This window comes from Dasypus novemcinctus, chromosome 31, assembly GCF_030445035.2.
Source record: "Dasypus novemcinctus isolate mDasNov1 chromosome 31, mDasNov1.1.hap2, whole genome shotgun sequence".
NCBI lineage: Eukaryota > Metazoa > Chordata > Mammalia > Cingulata > Dasypodidae > Dasypus > Dasypus novemcinctus.
The window spans coordinates 32,241,534-32,267,344 of NC_080703.1; the positions used below are offsets into that span (position 1 = coordinate 32,241,534).

At 61.2% G+C, this 25,811-nt stretch overlaps 1 protein-coding gene across 3 annotated transcripts in view; it reads right to left on the reverse strand.

Moving 5' to 3' along the window:
* Nucleotides 1-25,811, reverse strand: part of RARB (retinoic acid receptor beta) — a 444,337-nt gene that overhangs the window by 2,453 nt on the left and 416,073 nt on the right. For all 3 annotated transcript variants that reach the window (XM_058290879.1, XM_058290878.2, XM_058290877.2), the window contains exons 4-7: nt 24,361-24,521; nt 13,863-14,039; nt 2,267-2,471; nt 1,294-1,452 (exon numbers count right to left, since the gene is read on the reverse strand). In XM_058290879.1, coding sequence (XP_058146862.1) covers nt 1,294-1,452; nt 2,267-2,471; nt 13,863-14,039; nt 24,361-24,521 — 702 coding nt within the window. The remainder of the gene's footprint in view (nt 1-1,293; nt 1,453-2,266; nt 2,472-13,862; nt 14,040-24,360; nt 24,522-25,811) is intronic.

The window sequence follows — 25,811 nt, forward strand, 5'->3', positions numbered from 1 at the left end:
ACTGGTATTGCTGTTTGTTTCTACTCTTAAACCCATGCCAAGGATCAATGTAAAACGTCTCATAGAAACCTCTTAGAAGGAGCTCAGAATTTGAGATTCCTTGTCAAACAAGTTGACTGTGTTTTTTTAAACTTTTATTTTTTCTCTCCCCTCCCCCCCCCGCCCCAGTTGTCTGTTCTCTGTGTCTGTTTGCTGCGTGTTCTTCTTTGTTTCTGTTGTTGTCAGCGGCATGGGAATCTGTTTCTTTTTTTTGTTGTTGTGTCATCATCTTGTTGTGTCAGCTCTCTGTGTGTGCGGCACCATTCCTGGGCAGGCTGCACTTTCGTTCATGCTGGGCGGCTCTCCTTACGGGGTGCACTCCCTGCATGTAGGGCTCCCCTACGCGGGGGACACTCCTGCGTGGCAGGGCACTCCTTGTGCACATCAGCACTGCGCATGTGCCAGCTCCACATGGGCCCGGGGTTTGAACCGTGGACCTCCCATGTGGTAGACGGACACCCTAACCACTGGGCCAAGTCCGCTTCCTGTGTTTTTAAGACTTTCTGAAATGTAGAGCTTATTTCTTGGCTGACCAAGGTTTCCAGGGACAGAGAAGGTTAATGGGGAAGGAGAATGTCAAATAATCGCACATTTGGTACCAGGGATAGCTGCTGACTTCTCCACACATAGATGAGCCATACTCTTAACACTCAACTCTTATAGGACTCTAGGCACTTTTGTAATTGTCTGAGTTGCCACATAAACTGAAAATCACTAGGAAAGAATATTTGTATCTCTCAGGAAAGGGAAAACTGCTTAGAGGTATGCAGAATTAGATCTGCAATGGTTGCGGTGACTGCCGGAGAAACCTAGCCAGTAACAACTACCTAATTACTAATCATTTTTGCTTGAGGTTTGGGTGCTCAGGAAAAACTGGAGTCAAATTTACATATACTAGATCATGTGTGGAAAGCAGGAATGAAGTACATAAAACTAGAAAATGTAAAACCCTATCATGGTGCTTTCCCTGGAAAACAATGCTTTTCTTGTCACCTGGCCATTTGAATTTTAAAGCTCTCAATCTATTAAGTCATTGACTAGGGTAAAGTTTGAGGATTTCCTGTGTGTGTGTGTTGGAGGTACTATTTAATTCCTTTTTAATTTAATGAGGAATTGGTTCCAAAAGTTTTTTTGTTTTTTTTTTAAGGCAGTTGTTAACATCCTGAATTAAAATATGGTGCTTGTAAAAACAACATGACCTGGCCAGGGCTTCATGTCCACTTCATAAATACAGTGCAGGCTCTGAAGACGTACCTTTAGCACTGATGCTGCGGAGATCTGTGATTTTCATTAAGATCTTTGGAAACATGTGAGGCTTACTGGGTCGTCTCTTTCGGATATAAATTTTTAGTGCTTCCAACAATGGTTCTTGTAGCTTATCTACTTTTGTTGGTTCTTCAAGGTCCTGGCGGTCTAGATATCAAGAATAAAGTATTAAATAGGTAAGTATCAAAACAGAAAGGGCGATGTACTTTCCAGGCTAGAGGGTTTCTGCCCGTACCCTCTCTTCCTTGTTTCCTTCCTAGATGATGATTTTATTGATGTGATTCTACAATTTAAATAGATATGCAACTGCTTTAAGCAGTCACACTTGAAAAACGATTGTCCTCGTTTGAGAGCACATTTTGGATGGCTTGCTGCTTTGGTCGGAAGAAGAGAATTACCGCTCGTGACCAGGAGGCGGCACTGCTGAACTGACTTAGAATAACCTGTGGGCGGGATGCTTCTAAGAGCAAGGTAAATCTGCTCCTTAATTAAAGCCATACTTTTTAACCACTTTGGATTCAGCCTCCTGTGAACAAGGAGAGGTCACTACAGAGAATAAAGCTGCATTTTATCCCAGGGCTTCAAGGGTGGGGGGCAAGCCAGGGACTTGTGTCCCCACTAAATTAGCAAACAACCCCTGCAGGTCCCTGAGGTGGAGGTTAGAATGGCCCTTGGCAACTTTCTTGACAATAGTCTGATCCTGAATTAAAAAAAAAAATACCTGTGGCAATTGGAGAAATAGCATTTGGTCATTCAGATCATAAGGAGGCCGAATGCCGTTGTTTAATTTATTTATAACAGTATGGAAAAAAAGACCAGAAACCCCAACATGCACGCCTGCTTAATTCTCCTGTCCTCTCCCATGCCAGCTAACTCCAGAACGGAGATGTGGAGTTTCCCAGGAGCTACAACTCCTTTTCCCTTTCCTGTTACCACCGAAGGGCGTTCTGGGTGCTGGTACCTCCACAGATCAAGCAGATGGCACTCAGAAGGCCTGTCTCTGTGTCGTCCATTTCCAAAGGCAGGAGCTGGTTGGCAAAGGTGAACACCAGGTCAGTGAGAGGACCAAAGCCAGCGTTGTGCATCTGAGTTCGGTTTAGGGTAAGGCCATCTGAGAAAGTCATGGTGTCCTGTTCTGGGGTGTACCTGGTGCAGATTCTAAGAATCTGGAAGAAGAGGAAAAAAGGGTACTAAGTGATGGGTTGCCCAAGCCAGCCTGTCCTGAGAGCACCGAGCCGGCCAGTAGTGACGGGGGTGGCTCCCAGCTCGGGCCCCTCTGCCCGCATCCGGGTGCTGAGCGTCTCTCCAGCTCTTCCTTAAAGACCACAGAAGTCAAAACACAGGGGCCGCGGGTATTTGGGGAAGAAGAAATAGGACACAAGAAGCTTTGAGGAATATCTGTTTGTGCTAAAAGTAACTCATCATCTGATTCAAATAAACATTTACTGAGTGCCTACTTATGTCCCGGGCGCCGTGCCAAGTACTTGTGATACCAAGATGAATAAGAGTCTATTCTTTAAAGAGCAAACAGTCTCCTAAGACATAAAAAGTAAAGACAAAAAAGAATACCATTTATTAAATGTTTAGTTTATGTCAAGCACTATATGTGTCTTATACTTGATCTTTCAGACTTGGCACAGTGAGCACCGTCCTTTTTCTAGAGCTGAGGTCAGCAGGGTTAAGTGACGCACTCAGTGTCCCCCAGTTACCACGTGGCTGGGTGTGATGTAAACCCCTCGGGCCCCTCTTCCCTGATGCCCGTGGTCACACCGCTGCACAGGCGACTGGGACACGGCACGGAAGGGGGAGCAGCCCCGCAGGGGTTCAGGAGGGGAACCCTCAGCCAGCCAGGACGAGGCCAAGGGCACAGTCACGGTGGAGGGTGGCACTTCCACCAAGCCCTGGAGGGGGCAGGATTTCTATCAGCAAGAAGCCCGGGTCCCCGGCCAGTCTCCCAGAGCCTGCCTGCCGCGCCCTCGAGCCCCACGCTGCCGGCCACGGGGGGCGCCTGGCACCGCGCCGCCCAGGCCTCGGGGTGCGCCCAGCCCGGGAAGCCCCGCAGCGCCTGCTGAGCCCGTCGTGCCCCCCCGCCTTACTCAGCCCTGGGTGCTGGAGAGGAGCTGGGAGCCTGGCAGAGCCCACATGGGGCCGCGTCCACACGTGACTCTCCCGACAGCCTCCAGCTCAGGACACCGGCGGCCGGAGCCACCTTGGCGGGACAACCCTGGGCAGGGCTGGGGAGCGGGCGCTCTGTCCAGAGGCTGGCGCTCAGCTCGCCCGGGCGTCCCTCCGGGGCGGCCACCTACCTCCCGGGAAGACGCGGGGGCCGGGGTCCTCCCTGCCCGCGCCCCGCCGGGGCTCCCAAAGCCAGAACTTCCGCCCAGCGAGGGAAGCGCGGGGGCTCTGGGTGGGGAAGGGTGTCCTGGGCGGATGAGCCGCCTGCCCACGGGCCCCTCGCCAGGGCGCAGCGCTGGAGCCCCGGCCGCGCCGAGCTGCCACCGTGCCCGGGTGGGCTGCAGCCAACCCCCTTCCCAAATCCGGGCCTCCGGTGTGGACTCGGAGGACGCCCCGCAGGGGCCCTCTGCCGACAACACGTCCAGCCCCGATGCCACCGGTCAGGGCCCTGAGAGGACACGGGCAGGGCCTAGCACCCCTCCCAAGCACAGCACAGCTCGTGCTTTCATGATCACCTACTACACGCCAGGGCCGGCGCCCAGCGCTTTCATGTACTCTTTAATTCTCCTATCAACCCAGGAGCTAGGCAAGACAACCACCCCATTTGACGGAAGGGAAATAAACCCAAAGAGCCACACACTGTCATCGGCCACACAATGACGAAGCATCGTGCTCTGAACTCAGGCTGTCGCTGAGCTGTGCCCTCACCCGCCGCCCCAGCGCTGCTCATTCCCTGCCAGTGTCCAAACCAGATGCCTATGGTTAGCGGCCAGCCTGGCTTACCAGCCACCTCTGTTCCCTTGGCTGTGTGCAGTGCGCAGCCTGCACAGCTGTTCACGGCAGCTGGCCACGTGTACAGGAGCGCACAGCCCACGGCCCAGAAACAGAACATTCTACGAGTTTTCATAGGGAAGGACAGTGAAACTTCTAAACCAGGACCTATTCTCAGACTTCTGAATGTTCACAAAGTGGCACAACGAGCTGGAAAGCACCTGATAATTCCTGCGAGCAGTTATCGAAACGTCTCAGTGGGTCCTCTTCACGGGACGGGGGTCATCCTACCCCCCCGACACTTGCCAGCACCTCTCTGGGCTTGCGCAGCCCTTGCCTCCGGGCCGCTGACTGCCCACCCCGTTTCACTTCACCTCGGCTGCCCAGGGGAGATCAAGCCCTTCCCAGGGTGATAGCAAGGGACCCCAGGGGGCCAGCGCAGCCCCTGCCCTCCCCAGAAAACCCCCCGAGGGGACGCGTCCTGGCCAAGGTCACCCAGCATGAGCACCAGCACCTACAGCCCCCGTCACCCCACCCCGTGCTCCTTCGACTCCCTGGAGGAGCCCCGGGAAACGCTGCCTCCTGGCGGGGTCGGCCGCTCACCATGCGACAGTGCACGACGGCAACGCGCGTGGCAGCTCGGGGTGCGAGAGCTGCAGACGCCGCTCGAGTGTGCAACCAGATAGGAAATAAGTCTCCGCGGCTCATGGGGCGCGAGTGCACGCGATTCTGTCCCCCGCGAGCATGGCAGGTGCGGCTGGGGCAGGAGCCCAAGTCCAGGATTTGGGCATTTGCCACAGTCTGCACAGCTCCGGAGAAACCCAAACCCGGGCGTCCCTTCCCGGCTCTGCTATGCAGAGGGTTTGCCTCCTCGAAGCTGCAAATCGTGGATTGTGACGATGCCCCGAAATGAAGCCCGGCTGCGGGGTTCAAGACCAAACCTAGGGAAGCGGACATGGCTCAAGGGATAGGGCACCTGCCTACCACACGGGAGATCCGCGGTTCAAGCCCCGGGCCTCCTTGACCCGTGTGGAGCTGGCCCATGCGCAGTGCTGATGTGCGCAAGGAGTGCCCTGCCACACAGGGGTGTCCCCCGCGTAGGGGAGCCCCACGTGCAAGGAGTGCACCTGTAAGGAGAGTCGCCCAGCGCGAAAGAAAGTGCAGCCTGCCCAGGAGTGGTGCCGCACACACGGAGAGCTGTTGCAGCAAGATGACGCAACAAAAAGAAACACAGATTCCTGGTGCCACTGAGAATACAAGCGGACACAGAAGAACACACAGCGCAGACAACAGGGGAAGAGGAGAGCAACAAATAAAAATAAATCTTAAAAAAAAAAAAGACCCAAATCTAAGTCTTAGTGGTGCAGCCACAGGGGAAGCGCGCCGAGCCCCGGATGGACGAGGGCACCGCGTCTTCTTTCGGGGGGCGCCCCAGGCACCCTGCTCCTGGTCAGTGCCCCGCCCCGGAGAGAAAGCAAGTCGTCTCCTTTGGTCACACGAAAGTCAAATGCCAGTGGCGAGGACCGCGCTCCTCTCCGGGATCAAAATGCCCTTTGTCTGGCGGGGGGCATCTGCCCTGCCAGCGGCAGCCCGCGGGCCCACGAGCGGCGGCCACGGCCGGGCAGGGTGGGCTCCGGCCCAGCGGGGCCTGCAGGACGGACAGAGCCTCCCGCACAGACCGCCCGGCGTCGCTCCCTGCTTTGGGCAGGGGGGTCCCCGCGCCCTGGGGAACGGGCTGGGTGGGGGGGACCCCCAGTCAGGGCCGGCGCCCTTCATCCCTGTGAGCCCCCAGCCCGAGCCGCCACCGTCTCCCTGGGCGAGGGGGCTCTGCAGGTCCTCCTGCCACCCCTGCCGGGCACTTTAGGGTCCCCTCACAGCAGCCGGGCCGCGCCACTCAGAAATGGGCATCGGAGGAGGCCGCTCCCTGCCCGCTCCTCTCCAGGGGGTCTCGTCGCCTTTTAGCCTAAACCCAACCTTCCTCCCGAGCCCCCGCGGCCGCCCCTGCACACCTCCGGCGGCACCCCTGCCTGCTCCCTGCCTCCAGTGGGCTGGCTCTGAACCGCCATCGAGGCACGCGCCGCTTGGCCGCCGTGCTGCCCCACCCCCCCGTCTTCGCGGGCGGCTCCTGCTGCAGACGGCAGCCCAGCACCCCCTCCTCGAGACCTCGGTGCGCTGCACGCCCTTCCACAAAGCCGGCGCGTCTGTGCCATCCTCCCCTGTGTTTCTGGAAATAGCATTATTTCAAAATTTCAACTGGAGTTGAACGGCCACGGCGGTTGAGCGTCGCCAGGTTCTCGGCCACGCCTCCCTCCTGGCGCGGTGGCTGCCTGGGAACACGCGCGAGGGAAAGGGGCGCCCGTGGCCTCATCCCTGCCTGCCCCTCTCCGGGACTGCAAAAGCGCTGCCATGCCGACGCGCCGAGCAGCTCCCCGACCCGGTCGAGCCTTCTGATGACAGCGGCCCTGGCTGCCCGTCTTGACGGCAACTTGGCGAGAAACCAAGGCTGAGCCGCCCCGCCGGCCGCTTCCCGACCCCCAGGCACTGTGGGAAACGAGGACGTGCCCTGCTTTAAACAACATCGTGGCGGGGTAAGCCGTCCCACGGCCGTAGATGACCGTTAAGGGCCACGCACTTGTGTGCACATCTCGAAGGCTGGAGCTGACGCAGCTTCCTCGACACGACCCCGTGTGCCCCCCGCCCAGATCAGGAGATGGAAACTCCCAGCAGCCACGTGGCTCCCGGGCCCGTCCCCAAGCCTCTCCTCAGAGGCCACCATGATTCGGATTTCTACTGGGCAGATGAGTCTGTTTTTGAACTTTAGACACATGGGCTCGTAGTGCACATGCTCCTTTGTGCCTGGCTTGTTTCTTTTTAAGATTTTATTATTTCTCTCCTCCCCACCCCAGTTGTCTGCTCTCTGTGTCCATTTGCTGTGTGTTCTGTGACCGCTTCCATCCTCCTTATCAGCGGCATGGGAATCTGTTTCTTTTTGTTGCGTCATCTTGCTGTGTCAGCTCTCCGTGTGTGCGGCGCCATTCCTAGGCAGGCTTGTGCTGGGCGGCTCTCCTTATGGGGTGCACTCCTTGCGCATGGGGGTCCCCTGCGTGGGGACACCCCTGTGTGACCCAGCACTCCTTGTGCGCATCAGCACTGCGCATGGGCCAGCTGCACATGCAGATTAGGAAGCCTGGGGTTTGAACCCTGGACCTCCGACATGGTAGGCGGACGCTCTATCAGTCGAGCCACATCGGCTTCCCCGTGTCTGGCTTTCATTCACTCAGTAGCACGTTGGCGAGACTCCCGGCCGGGACTGCACGTGGCAGCAGCCCGTCCTTCCTCATCAGTGGGCAGCACCCCATGTCAGGAGCCATCGCCCACCTTTACTTCCTTTACACTTGCTGGTCCCTGAGCTCACGGGCCCGGCGCCCCCCTAGGGTGGGAGCTCCGGCTCGGCTTGCTCCGTGCCGCCCGCTCTCGGGCGTGTTTTCGGCACCCTCCGTGGAGGACGTGGTGAATGGACACCTGCTGACTGAGCGACCTGGACCCCCCAGCTGCTCTCCCCCCGCTGAATCGCCGAGGGAGGGTGGCAGCCCCAGGTCTCTGTTTTCAGGCAAAGGGGCAGCCCGCGTTCCTCTCCCTCCTGGGTGTCGGCCTTGTGTCTGGGAGCCTGTGGGTGGATCCCGACCCGACGTGACTGCTCGGACCCACGTGCTCGTGGGAACACACAGGTCATGGTACAAACGCTGCACCTGCTCCACGCAGCCCGCTTCACTGGGCGCACATGGAGCGGAGCATGACGGGACAGAAGGTTCTCCCAGGGCCACCATCCTTCCTTCACGGAGTCGGAAGTGCCCGCGCTGGGGGCACGCGTCGTCTCTACTGCTTTCTAGAGTGGCGCTCCAGTAGCCACGTGAACAAAGAATGTAGAGAGAAACAGGTGGAATTAATTTTAATAAAATCTCCGATTTAACCTAATAGAGCCAACATGCAATCTGGATAAAAAGTCCTTAAGGAGCCAGTTGGTACTTTTAACGCTAAGTGTGGCAGTTTGGTGTTGCTTATGAATTCCAAAAATAGATATGAGCCCGTGTTTGTCAACGGGTCTGCCCGCGTGGGCGCAGTAGATTGTCTCAGGTTCAGAGGTTCCGTGTTACTTTAGTAAACCAGGATCAGGGCTTTCATTTGACCACGTCGTTAGGGCGACTCGATTTGAGTCACCCCCCACCCCGCTTTGTGGGCTAGATAAACACAGGCTCAGGCAAAGACAGGGAAGGAAACACACGGAGAAGGAGAACGCAGAGCGTTTAGTTTGGGACGCTGGAGCCCTGGGGAGAGAGCCGAGCTGTGGCCCGATAGTTTGCAGTTAAGAGACCAGAGCCCTGAAGAGCCGAGAAAGCCCCGACAGAAACGAGCCCTGGGGAGAGAAGAGCCTTATGCCAGCCGGCCGCTGGGACGGAAGGAGCCGGGACCTCGGAGCCTTAGGAGGAAGAGGAAGGCAGGACCCTCGCAGAGGCCAGCAGCCATCTTGGTCCGGTACGTGGCAACAGAGTTTGGTGAGGAAGTAACTTACGCTTTATGGCCTGGTCACTGTGAGCTTCTAGCCCAAATAAATACCCTTTATTAAAGTCAACAGAGAGAAGCAGATGTGGCTCAAGCAGTTGGGCCCCCGTCTACCATAAGGAGGTCCAGGGTTCGATTCCCAGGGCCTCCTGGTGAAGGCGAGCTGGCCTGTGTGGAATGTCAGCCCACGTAGAGTGCCAGCCCTCATGGAGAGCTGGCGCAGCAAGATGACGCAACAAGGAGACACAAAGGGGAGACAATAAGAGACGCAGCAGACCAGGAAGCTGAGGTGGCACAAGAGACTGAGCGCCTCTCTCCCGCTCCGGAAGGTTCCAGGATTGGTCCCTGGAGCCGCCTAATGAGAGGAACACAGAGCAAAAGGATGCAGAGAGCTGTGTGTGTGTGTGTGTGTGTGTGTAGAAATTAAAATAAAATAGCCGACAGCTATTTTATTCTGTTACTGGTACTTTGCATCAGCACCCCTTGGCTGACTGACACACTAAGTCTTTGAAATCCAGTGTCACCTTCATGCGCCTTCATGCAAGCTGGCGGCAGCTGGCGAGCACCATTTTGGAAGGCGGTCTGCACCCCACTCCGCCTCATGTGCGGCGCCTCATGCGCGGCAACTCCACACTTCTCCCTGCGACCGTCCAGGGAGGAGCTGCTGGTCACCCATTTTCCCAGGGGGCCTCATCATCCTCGAGGTCCTAAGCGGCAGAGCTGGGATTTGAACCCGGTTCTGGGGTAACGGCGCCACCCCCAAAGACGAGCGGGCCGACTTGCCCACGACGGCACGGGGGGCCCAGGGGCCATGCCGAAGCCCCCAACCCAGAGCTGGCGCCCCTCAGCCTGCTGCCTCGACTCTACTGAGGCTCCGGGGTGGGCCCCCGCCTGTGTAGACACAGTCCCCGGGGCCACGGATCCCGCTCTGAGGTGGGGCCGGGCAGTCCCTGGTGCATCTCCGGAAGGGCTTGCTGGGCCTGGCGTGGGCGCGTTTCCAGGATGCCGGGAACCGTGTGCCTCCCGCGGGAAGGGACCTGCACCCGGCCCTTGCGGGGCCCCCGGGAGGTCCAGCGCCGGGGGGGGGCTCCGTGGTGGCCTCAGGGCCCCTCGCACCGGCACCCAGGTCCTCCGTGAATGGAAACCCCCGTCTTGGCCAGCGGGACTGAGTCAGTCTCACCGTGCCACCCGGGCTTGTTGTAAAGAGATGCAGGTGGGTCGTAACTCCTCCGCCGCGTCACCACTCATCAGAAAACGGATTCTGGCCCAATGGACAGGGCATCCGTCTACCACATGGGAGGTCCGCGGTTCAAACCCCAGGCCTCCTTGACCCGTGTGGAGCTGGCCCATGCGCAGTGCTGATGCACGCAAGGAGTGCCCTGCCACGCAGGGATGTCCCCCGTGTAGGGGAGCCCCACGCTCAAGGAGTGCGCCCCATAAGGAGAGCCGCCCAGCGTGAAAGAAAGTGCAGCCTGCCCAGGAATGGTGCTGCCCACACGGGGAGCTGACACAGCAAGATGACGCAACAAAAAGAAACACAGTTTCCTAGTGCCACTGATAAGGATAGAAGTGGTCACAGAAGAACACACAGCGAATGGACACAGAGAACAGACACCTGGGGGGGGGGGAGGGGAAGGGAAGAGGAAAAAAAAATCTAAAGTAAATAAATAGGAGGAAACAGAGGTTCAGAGAGGGGAGGTGACTTTCCCAAGGTCACACAGTGAGGCCGGCCTTGGAGCCTGCCCTTCAGCTAACACCTGAGGCTGGGGTGAGTCACAAGGGGGCCACGTGTGGGTGGGGCAGGCACAGCTGGGCACCTGGGCCAGCGGGGCTCCATGCCCAGGAAGGCGGGGACTCAGCGCTTCCCCGTGGTGAACCCGGCCCGGCGCCCAGTAGGTGCGCAGGAAACTTGCTGAGCCTCAGCCCCTCGGTCAGTGTCGAGTCAGCTCCGCAGGAGAAGACGAGGCGAGCCTGTAAACACCCAGGGCAGCGCCTGGACTCCTCTGCTCAGAACCCAGGGCTTTCTGTCCCCAGAAATGAGCGCCGCCGTGGCCGCGCCCGCTCCCGCGCCCCTCGCCCTCCCGCGCCCCTCGCCCCCGCTTCGCTTCTCCCGCCACGCTGTCCCCTCCCTGCTCCCCGCTGCGCCCCAGGGCCTTTGCACTGCGCTCTCCAGGGCCCTCCTCTCCCTGCCCTTCCTGTTGCTTCATTCCGGGCTCTTCCAAGGTCCCGCATCTCCCTGGCCACACCAATCCCTCCCTGTCCCCTGTCCCTCGTGGGTGACACCGTCCATTCTACCCGCTGGCGCCTGCCCTGCCCCCCGCCCCACCCAGGAGCCCTGGGCCTGCACGAGGCACGGCCTGTGTCTGTTCTGTTGACGTCGCAGGGCCCGAGTGGTACCTGGGAAAGGAGAGAAAGCGGCAGGGAGGGGAAGAGGACAAGGGGGCAAACCCGAGGGCCAGGTGACAAACCCGAAGGGCCAGGCGACTCAGGACTTGTTTGTCCCTCGTGAGCTGCAGGGGACAGCAGCCGAGAGCAGGCGGGAAGGAAGCAGGGAGGGCTGCCGAGAGGAGGCCTGAGGGCCGCGCCCAGGGCAGGGGCTGCGCCAGGCCCCCCGTCGCTGAGCTCAGGCCCAGGATGTCGCGGTGGGTGACGCAGGCCCCGACGGCTCCCCGTGACCGTCTAGAAGGCTCTGCCCTCGTGCCAGGAGGCCTCGGGGCCACCTGTGGCAGCCACGACCGAGCTGGCCTCGGCACCTCCCTCCCCCCTGCCAGGGCAGCCTGGCCGGGGTGTGCGCTGGTGGCCCCCCAAGCGGGGCTGGGCGCCCAGGGGCCCCCGCAGCATGGCATGGCCGGGTGGCAGGCCTCCGTCCCCTCGTACCTGCCCGCGACGCTCCACAGCTCTGCCCCTGGAGCCACGGTGCCTCCTGCAGCCACAAGGCACGAGGACCCTGGCTTCAAGGGGACGGCGCTCAGCCCGGGCCAGTGGCCCTCGGGCCGGCCTGGGCTTCCCCTCAGCCCGTGCCTGTCTGTCCATCTGTCCCTCCTGCCTCCCCCGTCACGCTCTCTCCAATGGCTCAGGTGAGAAGCTTTCCAACAGGTGAGTGTCCCCGCCTGTCGCCTCACCTGAGTGGAGGTCTCCACCCCCTCCAGGGCACCCCAGTTCTCTCTTTAGGAGGCACCGGGAACCGAACCTGGGGCGGCCCATGTGGGAGGTGGGTGCCCAACCGCTTGAGCCACATCCACTCCCTGCTCATTTTGTTGTTGCTCATTGTGTGCTCATTGTTTTGCTTATTGTCTTGCTTGTTTGTGTGTCCATTGTCTGCTTGTCTGCTCATTGTTTTTCCTTGTTGTCTGCTTGTTGTTTTTGCTTGATGTCTGCTCGTTGTTTGTTTGGTTCTTTAGGAGGCACCGGGAACCAAACCTGGAGCCTCCTATGAGGGAGGCAGGAGCCCAACTGTGTGAGCCCCATCTGCTCCCTGCTCATTTTGTTTTCACTCATTGTCTTGCTTGTTGTTTTTTTTTTTTGTGTTCCTTTTCTGCTCGTTAGTTTTTTTGGCTCATTGTTTTTCTTTATTGTCTGTTTGTTGTTTTTACTCAACGTCTGTTAGTTGTTTGTCTTCTTTAGGAGGCACTGGGAATCGAACCTGGAACCTCCCATGAGGGAGGCGGGCGCCCAACCACTCGAGCCACCTCCACTCCCCCTTATAACTTTTTAATGCATTTACCTGACTTAATGCCCTGTTGATTTGTATCTTACTTGACGGTTGGGTAAACTGAGGCTGGGGGAGGTTCAGTGACTTGACCGAGGCCACAGAAATAGGCGCCTGTTGCAGCTGGCTCCCGCCAAGGGCCAAGGGCTGCTTCTTAGGCGACGGCAGGCTTTGGCACGGCAGCGGCTCCCCGCACACGAGCGGGAAGGCGGCAGCGGGGGCGGCAGGGCCTCTCGGGGGTCGGAATCGTGCAGCACGTGGCGTGGCAGAAAGGAGGCGCTTCCCCGGAGGGTCCCCACGCGGCCCTCTCAGGCCCCACTTTCCCCCAAGGGCTGGGACGGGGGGACCAGAAACTGCCCCCACGTGGCGGCTGGACAAAGGGCGATGAGGAGGCAGGCAGAGGGCAAGGTCAAGCCTCAGAAAGGGCGCTGCGGGCCCTCCCCCTCCCCCTCGCCCTCCCCCTCCCCTTCCCCCTCCCCCTCCTCTCCACCCAGGAAGCTGAAGGGTGCACAAACGCTGCCCCCCTCCTGCAGACCCTCTCCCGCTCGCACGGCCCGTGGGAGGGCGAGTGTGCCAAGAAGGGCGGTGGGTGACAGGACCTGCTCTGCGCAGCGCTTGACACCCAAAGCCACCAAAGAGCCTAAGAACCCGCCCCAGCTCACCCGCCCCTCTGACCCGCCCCGCCTCCAGGGAGGACCCAGCCCTGCCGCCGCCCCGGGAGCACCCCCCCAACCCAGGAAGCGCCCCCCACCTCTGGCACCCACCAGAGAGCGGGGGACGACCCGCGGGCGCGGCGCGTGGATGCATCCTTCTCCCTCTAAGGCTCTGGGAGCCGCCGTGGGGGGTGCAGGGAGGAGGGCGCAGAGGTGGGGAAACTGAGGCCCACGGAGAAGGGGGCATGGGAGCGAGGCGAGACCACTGAGGGGGCTGGGGCGCCACCGCGCCACCCCCGTGGGCTCAGCCCGGAGACCCCGAGGGGCGTCTCGAGCCCTGAGGCCGTGCCGCGGAAGGGGCTGCACGTGTCCCCGGGGGGACAGTGGGGCCACGGGGGGACAGTGGGGCCACGGGGGGGTGGGGGGAGCAGGGCCGCCGAGCTGGCCTGGCCTCGGAGGCGGAGGAGTGAGCGGCCCAGCGCTGCGGGTCAGGGCTGGCCTCCCCTGGTCCCGCGGGGGTCCCTGCACTGGGTGCCATGGGGGCCTGGGGGCCCGGGCTGCGCGGGCCCCGGGGGCGGCGAGCGGCGAGGCTGGGGAGGGCCAAGGCCGCCCTGGGTCTCTGCGGGCGCCTCCCGCCCCTGGGCCCACTCCCCCCGCCCCCCGCCCCCGCGGCCCCCCGCGGCACCTACCAGGATGTCCAGGCAGGCGGCCTTGAGCAGGGTGATCTGGTCGGCGATGGTGAGGCCGGTGAAGCCCGGCAGGCGCTTGGCGAACTCCACGATCTTGATGATGCACTTGGTGGCCAGCTCGCTGAACTTGTCCCACAGCCCCAGGTCCAGCCGCACGCGGTGGTCGGCGCTGGAGTTCTGCGGGGGGAAGACGACGCCGTCAGGGCGGCCTCGGGGGCCGAGCAGCAGGGGCCAGCACACCGCGCGGCCGGGGCGTCCTCGCGGGGGACCGAGCGCTAGCCTGGACTCCTCTGCGCAGAGGGCTCGGACCCGGGAAGCGGACTTGGCTCAACTGCTAGAGCCTCCGTCTACCACACGGGAGGTCCGCGGTTCAAACCCCGGGCCTCCCTGACCCGTGTGCAGCTGGCCCATGCACAGTGCTGATGCATACAAGGAGTGCCGTGCCACGCAGGGGTGTCCCCCGCGTAGGGGAGCCCCATGTGCAAGGAGTGCACCCCATAAAGAGAGCCGCCCAGCGGGAAAGAAAGTGCAGCCTGCCCAAGAATGGTGCCGCACACATGGAGAGCTGACGCAGCAAGATGACACAACAAAAAGAAACACACAGATTCCCATGCCACTGACAACAACAGAAGTGGACAAAGAAGACGCAGCAAACGGACACAGAGCAGACAACCGGGGAGAGGGGGAGGAAAAAAGAAGAAATTTCTCCTGATAAAGAAGCGACATGATGGCGACTAAAACCCACCACCTCGCAGCACAAAGGAACAGAAGAGCCGAAAACAGGGCCCCGGGGGCCACCACGGGGCACTCCCTGTCCCCAGGGGCCCCGGCCTCTCTCCGCCTCGTCCAGCCAGCTCGTGACGGAGCCGGCGAGGCAGCAGGGACGGGGCCACCGCCCTCTGCGTCCTCCCCGAGACCGGGCTCCTGGCCCCATCGGCCTCCGGTCCTCGAAGAACAAGCGCCCTGAGGAGCCCCCGCCCTCTGGGTGTCACAGGGTTGGGGCACCGGGGGGGACCGGGCGCTGGGAGGTTGCAGCCCAAGCCTTGGCCGCGTCCACGGGGACGCTCGTCACTCGTTCGTGCCCCGTCCTCCCTGCGTCCCTCCCACGGGGATTTCCCCACCCAAAGCCAAGGGGCTGGGGACACAGCTGCGGTCACACGGGCCCCGGGCCCCGCCTGCCCACGCTCACAGCTGAACTCGCACCCCTCACCCTGCTGAGCCCCCACGGCCACCGGGGGGGGGGTGGCGCTCACTTCCTGGGGCGAGGGGGGACTTGGAGGGACCACGATCAGCCCCACGTCCACCTGGCCCCGAATGCTCGCCTTTCTCCGCCTTGGCTCACGGGCGCAGCCGCCAGCACACGGTGCCATCGCCACGCGCCTCAGTCTACCCATCCGTGAGCGGGGAGATGCAATGCCTGTCCTTAGAGGCCGCTGAGGGGACTCAAGAGGGTCCCAGTGTGGACCCCACCCTCCACCCCCGCCGCTGCCAGAGGGTTCGGACCACGGCGATAACTGTCTTCTCCCTGGTCCTCCTTGGCGCAGCGGCGACGCAGGCCGTGAGGTTCTCGTGCTCTGGCCCGTGATGGCCTCAGCCCACCTCTTCTCCTCGAGGGGCAGAGGGGCCGCTCGCCCTGCGGACGGCCTGAGACACCACAAAGAACCTGCCAGAAGTTCCGGGCGGTCTCCCCTTCTGCCAGGACTGCGCCGACAGGCTGTGCAAGGGTTTCGCTTTGCTTTCCGTTCTGGAATCTCCCAACCAGAAGCCTGCTGGCCTCGGCCACCGCCCCGTCCGGGGCTCATGTGGCCGACGTGGATGGAGCCCAGCGGCCATGGGGTGCCCTCGTCTTTCCCCCTCCTGAGGCAGACCCCATCGTGGCCCCCCCAAAGACACGTTCAAGGGCTCCCCGGCCCTGTGGGGGTGAACCCGCTTTTACGCGGGCCCTGAGATCTGCTCGGACGAGGCCACGCTCAGGCAGCCTTCGTGGTCCAAGATGGCGCAGGTCCTGCTGAGCGGAGGAGGGCCAGGCCCGGCCAGTCAGCAGAAGGCGCGGACGGAGGACGAGGGCAGCGCGCGACCAGGGCAGGGCGGCACCGGCCAGCCCAGGGGTTCCCGGCAACCAGCCTCGGGACCCCGCCGGCTTTGGGAGACCCCACCCTGGCGCTACCTCGAGGCCCACTCCGTAGTCTTCCTCACGGCCGCCCTGGCGCTACCTCGAGGCCCACTCCATGGTCTTCCTCACAGCCGCCCTGGCGCTACCTCGAGGCCCACTCCGTGGTCTTCCTCACGGCCGCCCTGGTGCTACCTCGAGGCCCACTCCGTGGTCTTCCTCACGGCCGCCCTGGCGCTACCTCGAGGCCCACTCCGTGGTCTTCCTCACAGCCGCCCTGGCGCTACCTCGAGGCCCACTCTGTGGCCTTCCTCACTGCCGCCCCGGCGCTACCTCGAGGCCCACTCCGTAGTCTTCCTCACAGCCGCCCTGGCGCTACCTCGAGGCCCACTCCGTGGCCTTCCTCACAGCACCCTGTGGACCTCCCTTCTGCCTCTGGGTTGTCGGGGACCCGCCCTGCCCTTCCTGCAGGCTCGGGGTGGGAGGGCTGGCTGTCTCCCTTGGGTCCTGGTGGTCCTGGGCTCCGGGACTGGGCGGGCAGGGGGCCCACAGCAGGCCAGTGAGGCTCATCCGGGGCCTGCGATGGACTGACCAGAACCCAGCGCTCTCTGTCAACGGGGGATGCCGGGAACTTCGAAGGGCCACTAGGCAGAGAAGACTCCCCCCCCCCAAAGAAAGCCACCGTAGGGGAAGGCTAAGCTAAAGACGGGGAGCGGGGATGAGCGGCCCGTCCTCAGGCACTGCCCGAGCCCCTGCCCAGCCAAGCCTCGTCCGCACCAGGACTCTGCTAATTCTTATTCTTTTTTATTTACGCCATCGTGAGGTTTCTGTCCCTCCCAGAATTCCGACACGCAGTTATGGTTTACAGGGGTTTTAGGAGAGATTTACATTCTCGCCCCCAGTTCACAGGGGCCAGTAGCAGGCTGCTCTCTGTGTCGCCATCCTCATCCCAGCCACCCTCACCCCCTGCGTGATTATCATGACAGCCTCCTCGTTGGTCTCCCTTGTCCGCTGTGGTCTCCGGATGGTCTGTTCTCATCACAGCAACAAGAGGGTCATTTTGAAGCACAGGTCAGACGAGGGCACCCTGCTGCTCAGTCCCCAAAGCGTTCTTCCCTCACTCAGAGCAAAAGCCCCCCCGAGACTGGCGCCTCCTTCCTGGCCTCGCCCTGCCCAGCTCTCCCTGTTCCCTCTGCGCAGTCACTCGGGGCTCGTTGTCCCTGCTGGTCATGGATGAGCCGCAGGGCCTTGGCACCAGTGTCTCCCTCCCCTGGACTCTATCCCAGGATCTGCTGCCCCCACTGCCTCGCTCCTTCCAACCTGTGGTCAACGGCCGCCCTCCCTCTGAGCTCTCCCCTGGCCGCCCCGCCTCCAGCACTCCAGAAGCTTCCGTCCTGCTCTGGGTTTACAGCACGGAACTCCTCCCGCACGCTTTAATTCATTCATTTTTTTACAGATTTATTTATTTTTCCCCTTCCCCTCCTCCCACCTTGCTGTTTTTTTGCTGTCTGTGTTGTCTTCTCATTTTCTCTCCTCTAGGATTCACCGGGATTCGATCCTGGGGACCCCTTAAGGAGGAGAGAGGTTCCCTGTCAATTGTGCCACCTCGGTGCCTGGTCTCAGCTGCGCTTCACCTTGACTCTCCCCTTGTCTCTCTTTCTGATGTGTCATCATCTTGCCGCGTGACTCACTCGCGTGGGCACTGGCTCGCCACACGGACACGCTTTCTCTTCTTCTCCGCCAGGAGGCCCCGGGGATCGAACCCAGGTCCTCCCATTCGGTAGGTGGAAGCTCTATCAGTTGAGCCACGTCCGCTTCCCGCTAATTCATTCACCGAGGGCGGGCTTGTCTGGTTCTGTTCATCAGTGTCTGAGTGCAGAGCAGGGGCTTCCTAAACGGTTCTTGAATGATCAGCGTGTGAATGACGTTCCCACCCTCCTTTCCCGCTTTCAAGGCCCCACGACAACCGTCACGTAAGGATGAGGCTCGCTGAAGCTGCTTCCCCGGGCCGGGGCCTGCCCACGGGCCCCCTCGGCCGCTCCCGCGGGTGTCTGGCCCCCCGACAAAGCCGAACAGTCCGATAACGGGCACTGCACCTCTCCACCAGCGCCTTGACTTCCCCGCCTCGGTGGAAACGCGTCCCCGGGAGCCCATAAAACCAGCTCTTGTTTTTAGAGTCGGCGAAGAAGGCCGGAAGGCAAAGGCTGCCTGACCTCCAGGCCAAAGCGCAGCCACGAGGCGCGCGGACGGGTGGCCCCTGTCGCCGGCCACGGCGGGCCTGGCACGGAGGAGGCGGACATCCCCCAGATTTATTTCATCGCCTCCTCGAGGGCCGTGGTGGAGCACAGCACACTCGGGGGAACCGCGAGATCAGGATGTGCGGCCATTTGGGCTGTAATTAAATTTAATAGGCAGTTTATCCGCTGCGGAGGAAGATGACACGGAGGAGAAGGACGCAGAGGCGGCTTTCGGTGGGAAATCATTTCGCCGTGGAGTATCCATCTGGAAAAAAAGACATTGTACCAGCCCAGCGAGTGGGAACGACATCTTCGCCGGCGTCGGATGAGGTTACTTTATCAGGCGCCGGGGCCGGGAGAGAGGCGCCCGCAGCACCTTCTATTACCACTAATGCACAGCCCCCTAACGGCACGTAAATCTAACTCGCTCTTATGCAAACGGAAGGGGAGAGGCAGTTAATAAAACACAAAATAACCGGGTGTTTTATGCACAGGCGTGAGGCTCCAAACGGCTCGTACTTGATCTTCCGGCCGCGGCAAACGCGGGGCTTGGCCTGTTCGGGTTGGTCAAGGGGGTGCTTGTGGGAGCCGTGAGGGGAGCGTGGGTTCTCGGCAGCCTTTCTGAGCATGTGGGGACGGAAAACGGGGAGGACGGGAGAGACAGGGCGCGAGGACAGGGAGTGAGAAGGGGTCCAGGCTGGCAGCCAGGGCAGGAGAGGAGGGGGCGACGGGGCCCCCCACTTCCTCTCTGCCCTCTGCAGCAGGCCCGAGCCAGGCCGCAGGGGGAGCTGGATCACGCCGCCCAGGACTGTGTTCTTCTGGGTCCACTTCTGTTGTCAGCAGCACGGGAATCTGTGTTTCTTTTTGTTGTGTCATCTTGCTGTGTCAGCTCTCCGTGTGGGCGGCGCCATTCCTGGGCAGGCTGCACTTTCTTTCGCGCTGGGCGGCTCTCCTTACGGGGCGCACTCCTTGCGCATGGGGCTCCCCTGCACAGGGACACCCCTGCGTGGCAGGGCACTCCTTGCGCGCATCAGCACTGCGCATGGGCCAGCTCCGCACGGGTCAAGGAGGCCCGGGGCTTGAACCGCGGACCTCCCATGTGGTAGACGGACGCCCTAACCACTGGGCCAAATCCACCTCCCCACGTGCTGTGTTTCTGATCGTGTCACTGTCGGAACAAGGGCCATGACTGGCCGTGGGGCCACCGGGGTCTTTAACGTCCCACGACGGGGGCTCCTGGGCATTGCCTGGGCTGCTTGCTGATCCGCCCGGCTAAAGGAGAAAAGCAAAGTTTCTCACCAAAAATGAGCACTTAGAGGCCCCTGGCAAGTGGAGTCCCTCCACCGTCCGCCAGGGGCCGGAGGTCTTTGCTCCTTGACCACCCGAGGCTGACACCAGGAGAAGTTTTCTCCGCTGAGCGCTCCTGCCACTCGCCTTCTGGGGCTCCATTTTATATTAACTTTATTTTATTCTGTTTTATTTTTTTATCAGCCCCATAGTTAGGGCTGGACTCGCGGCAGGCGTGTAGCAATTCCCCTGGAGCCCCCAGGAGGTGGGACGGTCACCCCCGTGTCTGGCTGAGGGGGAGGCCAAGGCCCAGACAAGTTCAGGAACAAGTGCAGGAACCACGCAGAGGGTCCGGGCTTGCCCCGCTGCCCCGTGCGTCCCTCGCACGCGCGGCTCCTGCTCGTGCATTTGTCACCTCCCTCCCGTGCTCAGACTCTGGATGCTTCCACGCAGTGGCTGGAGGACCCCGGCATCCCAGGAAGAGATGCGGTGAGCCGGCCAGCATCTCCTCGCCGTCAACAAACACGGCGCCGCGACAACAGGGCTTCCGGAAAGCACCGGCGCAGGCACGTCTGCCAGGAGGAGGATGAGGCAGAGAGGCCCCCAAAACCAGTGCACGGCCTTGTCCTCAGAGCCGGGGGGCTCAGCGGAGGGGCGGGGGCAGCTGGCAGCCCCGCGGGGCGGGAGCACGCACTCAACGACAGGCTCGGCCACGGTGGGGGGCTCTGGGCAGAGGGCAGGGGGCGAGGGGCGAGGGGCACTGAGGACCCCGCATCCCTGGCGGTCTGCTGGGAACACGGCGGATGCTGCGGGGGCCTCTTGCAGGTGATCCTTTGGGGGCATCCCTGGGCCCCTGTCGTCTAGGATTCCTGGGCTGGCACACGAGCCCCTCTGGGGGGCTGAAGGCCCTCGCCCCACCGAGGCCGTGGAGATTCGGGTCTTTGGTGGAACACCAGGCTAAGTGGAGGAGTAGATGGCTCGGCATCCTGAGGTGCCCGTGAGGTGGCAGGACTCTGAGGTGGCCCCAGTGGCCAGGAGGAGCCACCGACGGCTTCTGGAATTGCCAGGGCGCCTCCAAGAAAGGAAGGAAGAAAGCGCTGCCCTGTTCGTCTGCGCAAGACTTCTGGTCCGACACAGAGCGGCCCGGGGCCGTCCTCAGGAAGAGCTTCTCCCCCCGCGGACCCTCCGGCTCTCTGCGGCCAATGCCCACAGACGCGTCCCGAACACACAAAGCTTCAGCCCCCCTGTCCGCACCACTCCTGGCCGTGATCCTGCCGCTTCCCCCTGCTGGGAATGCTCTCCTCCTTTTCCACCACCCAGCAAGGTCCCGGGTGCCTGCAGGACATTCTTCGTCAAAAGCGGAGGCCTTATGCGCGCCGCGGAGGTTTCCAAATGCTCATAAACCTTGGGCCAAAGTTGATTTTCCAGGGAAAGCTGATGTGGCTCAAGGGATTGGGCTCCCGTCTACCATATAGGAGGCCCAGGGTTCGGTTCCCGGGGCCTCCTGGGGAAGCAAGCTGGCCCGTGTGGTGAGCTGGCCTGCACGGCGAGCTGGCGCAGCAAGATGACGCAACAACAAGAGACATGGGGGCGAGACAGTAAGAGATGCAGCAGACGAGGAAGCTGAGGTGGCACAAGAGACTGAGTGCCTCTCTCTCACTCCAGAAGGTCCCAGGATCGGTTCCCGGAGCTGCCTACCGAGAAGACAAGCAGACACAGAAGAACACACAGCAAATGGACACAGAGAGCAGACGAGTGCAAAAAAAACCCAAACAAACCCCCAAAACCACAACAACAATGAGACGGGGGGTAGAGGGAGAAAGAAAAAAACAAATAAAACTTTAAACAAAAACATTCAATTTCCAACCGGACTGCAGCGTCCAGCTGCGGGCATCCATGGGTTCCAGTTCTGCACCCAGTAGGCCCGCAGCAAGTGTTGGCTGGATGGATCAACCAGGGCTGGCTGTGGGTCGGAGAGCTGCGCGTGGCAGAGTGGAGATCGGGGCGCAGGCCGGGCGCTCCCCTGGGCCCTGCGCCCCACCTGCTGCCTCCCCTCCGAGGTCCCCCCCTCTCCTTTCAAGTTCTGATTCCTGGCCATTCCCAAATGGTCATTTTCTGACACAGAAAGCAGAGACCCCACGGCTGTCACTGCGTACCACCGCCTTCCTCTAAAGCCACGCTTCTCCTGGAAAGCATCTCAGGGGTTTAATGGGTCAGCTTGTGGTCGTTTTTCTGAGTCCATTAAGGCTCCCTAAATCTCCCCGGCTCAGGTTCCCGAGCCGCTCGTTGGGCCGCTCGCATCCTGCCCGGCCTGCAGGTGGGCGAAGAGCAGCAGGACGTGGACCCGCGGCCCTGAACGACGACGAGACGCTCACAGGAAGAGCGAGTCACCGCGACCTGCCTGGCCCTGCTGCAGAACCTTGCTCTGGGCTCAAAACCAGGCAAGGGGCTCGGGTGTGCTCCTCTCCTCTCCTCTTCCCAGCAGCCCCGCGAGGGGGCACCTCCAGAATTCCCGTTTTGCAGATGCGGGAGCTCAGAACGATGCAGTGACTTTTCCAAGGTCACTCCGCTCCCACATCGCCCCGTCGGGCGCTCGGCCAGCGTCTGTCGGCCCCAGAACCTGGATGACGTCCTCCCAACCACCTCTGGGATCCCCGTTTTACTGGAAAGACGCAGCCGAGGGAAGCGAAGGAAGTGGCTGGCAGCCGCACGGCTGGCGGGGGCAGAGCGCGGTCTGACCGACGCTAACCTGGTCCAGGCATCCTCCTCCCGTGGCACGAGGCTCAGCCTCCACTGCCTCTTGGCACGGGGGCCCGCCTGATCTCTGGGGCTCTAACAGAACAACTCTAAAAAGGCACTTTCATCAGGTGTAACAACCGTACCGCAAGGCGTTACTAAGAGGGTGGGATACGGGAATCTGTATTTTATTCTCGATTGTTCTATAAACCCGAAACTTCTCGAACACAGCCAGAAACAACAAGGAAAGCTCCCCCGTGCCTAGCCCTGTCCTGCTTCCGTGTCCCTGCTTGGCCAGGACTGTGCTCTCCAAGCTCAAAGGGGGCACATTTGCAGACGCAAACACCTCCCTGGGCCCGGCAGACTAATCCGGGGGCTTCAGGGCTGCAGGGTGGGCCCAGAGGGGCCTCAAGAGTCTGGGTGGGCCCAGAGGGGCCTCCTGACCCTTGCCAGTCCAAGCAGGTCGATGGCCTCTGCTAGTCAGAGGGCAGCAACATCGGAGCTCGCCAGGAATGCAGGTTCTCAGGCTCCGCCCTGGACCTGTATTTTCTCAAGACCCCGGGGCCTTGGCGGGCACATGGGGGCTGGGGAAGGCCTGCTCTGCGCGCCCGCGTGTCAGCCAGGGGCCCTGCCCTCTCAGCCCAGCGCCAGGCCCCGGGCAGCACTCAGGAGGGGCTGCCACCAGCTGCCCTGGCAGCACTGCCGCACTTTCCACATCATCTCCCCGGGGGCCGGTCGCCGCGCCCCTCGCCACGCTAACTGCAGCGCGGCTGCCAGGTGCCACCCTCTGCTCCCCGAGAGCCGCCTCAAAGGCCCTGCGCTCGCTGTTCTCCTTTCTTTCCGGCATCTTTATCTTCGTGCTGTCCTTTTTCTCACCACCAGTCACCAAATCAGCAAACGTCGCAATATCTGAATTTTTTGAAAAGTACATGTGCTCGCCTACTAGGCAAACAGCACAGGCCATTGGAGGAGGCCAGAGCCACATTCCAGGAAGAGTCATTCATTCATTCATTCACTGACTCGTTCATTCAACTAATACCTGGGGGGCTATTAGGTGCCACACACTGGAAATATCCATCAGTGAGCAGAAAACACGCACAAATCACTGAAAAAACTCAATTCCCTCGTGACGTTGCCATGGGCGCGTCCTACACCAGCCACCCCGCCTCTCCCCGTGGGGTCGCGCCTCCCCCATCCCCTTACTTCTACCTTCAGTTAAGGCCCCTTCCCAGAACACTGGGGATGCTGGCTGGTTGGTTTCTTCTGCAAATGTCACTGCGATTCAAGTACAAAAATCGAGACGTAACCATTCTTTTTGAAGGTGGAGGGAAAACTAGTGGAGAAGAGTTGACAGGTCTCTTCCAGGGCCACCGTCCTGCAGCAGCTCTGGGGCCGGGTGGGCTGGGGGCGCCCAGACCCCCGAGGCAGGAGGCTGGCCAGCTGCGGGCAGTCCCTCGGGCTACATGCCCCCTCCTGCTGCCCTGACTTGGGGGGCTGCACACACCCTCTGCTGAAGGCAGCCCCGGGCCCCAGAACCTCATGCCTATGGGGTGGGGTCTTCAAGACGTGCCCTGGCCCCCCAGGCCTCCCCGCGCTCTGTGTGGGTGTCTGTGGGGAGACCATGGTCACGTGGCTCCTCCACTAGGTCACACTCCCTGAGAACAGGACCCTGCCTGCTCACCGGGGTCCCCGGCGCCCAGCGCGCGGCCTGGAGCCAGCAGGAGGTCGGTGAACTCCTGGGTGACCGTGTGCGCGAGTGACTGCACAGAGGGGACGCCCGGCCTGTTGCTGTCCAAAGGCCGCTGGTGGCCATGGCGCAGGCCCAGGGCAAAGCAGGCGCGTGCATGTGCATGCATGTGTGTACATGTGTGTATGTGCATGCACATGTGTGCGTGTACATGTGCCTGTGTATGTGCGGGCACGTGCGTGTGCATGCGCATGCACCTGTATGGGCGTGCATGTGTGTGCATGTGCATGCATGTGCATGCGTGTGCATGTACGCGTGCATGTGCACGTGCACGTGTACTTGTGTGCATGCATGTGTGCGTGTGCATGCATGTGAGTGTGTGCATGTGCATGCATGTGCATGTGCATGCGTGTGTGTGCGCGGGCTCCCAGCGGCCCTTACCGTGGTGTACTTGCCCAGCTGGCAGAGGGAGGGGAAGGTCTCCTGGTGCGCTTTCCGGATCTTCTCCGTGAGGTCGTCCAGCTCGGCCGTCATCTCGTAGCTTTCCGTGCACTCCTGCTTCGCAGGCTCCTTCTTCTTCTTGTTCCTGTCATTTCTGACAGCTGCAAAGGAGGGAGAAGGCAGGTCAGGGGTGGCGAGGGGCCAGGCCCAGGCTGCCCGGGGCGGGGAGCGGCTCCCAGTGCCGCCTTGGGATCGCCGGGCGCGGGGCGCGGGGACGGCGAGGGCCGGGGGCTGCACGCGCCTCCCCGAGAGGGGCCTCGGCAGCCAGAGGCCGGCAGGAGCTGCGTCTGCTCCTCTGGGTGTGCGGGCACGAGCTGATTCTCACGGAGAGCGCAGGCTCGCCCAGCTCTTCGTTTGTTTTTCGAGAACTTTCTGTGTGGGCCGGATTCACTGAAGAGAGGAGGGACAAGCCAAATCCATCGCTCCCACTTCAGGACGGGATGGCCTGGAGACACTTCAAGGGAGCCACCTGCGCCCGAGAGACGAGGTTCCGGAACAAGAATTAATAATTCCTCACCCGTTCAGCTTTTCGTTTTCTGAATTGACTGACTGGGCTTTTGCAGAAAATCCCTCTTAGGGGTGATGAGATTATGGTGTTATCTGTGCTTCCCTGTTTCTAAATGTTCTGTACCAACTATGTAGTATTTTGTTATTTATAAAGCTATTTAAAAATAACGGGGGAAACGGATGTGGCTCAACTGATAGAGCGTCTGCCTACCATATGGGAGGTCCACGGTTCAAACCCTGGGCCTCCTTGACCCGTGTGCAGCTGGTCCACGCGCAGTGCTGATGCACGCAAGGAGTGCCGTGCCACGCAGGGGTGTCCCCCGCGTAGGGGAGACCCACGCGCAAGGAGTGCGCCCCTTAAGGCGAGCCACCCAGCGCGAAAGAAAGCGCAGCCTGCCCAGGAATGGTGCCGCACACGCGGAGAGCTGACACAGCAAGATGACGCAGCAAAAAGAAACACAGATTCCTGGTGCCACTGATAAGGATAGAAGCGGTCACAGAAGAACATAGAGTGAATGGACACAGGAGAACAGACAATGGGGGGGGGGAAGGGGAAGAGAAATAACTAAAAATAAATCTTTAACAAACAAACAAAAAATAACGGCCAACGCATTATGAAATCCTGAGGCTGGGAAACCATCACTCATTTACCTGCAGCCGCCGACTCCGGGCACTGCCCGTGCCTCCCGCTCTCGGCAGGGATGCCCCCCGCCTCTGCACTCCCCCCACCGCCCAGGGCTGGCGCTCAGCCGCGGCCCAGGACAGGGGCCCTTCTTGGCCCTCTCGGTGTCGCCCAGAGCTCGACCCCTGGCTCGGGTCTCCTGGGGAAGGAAACCGAAGCCCGTGAGGCAGGCGGTGGAACCAGGCCTCGCCGATGCCCCCGC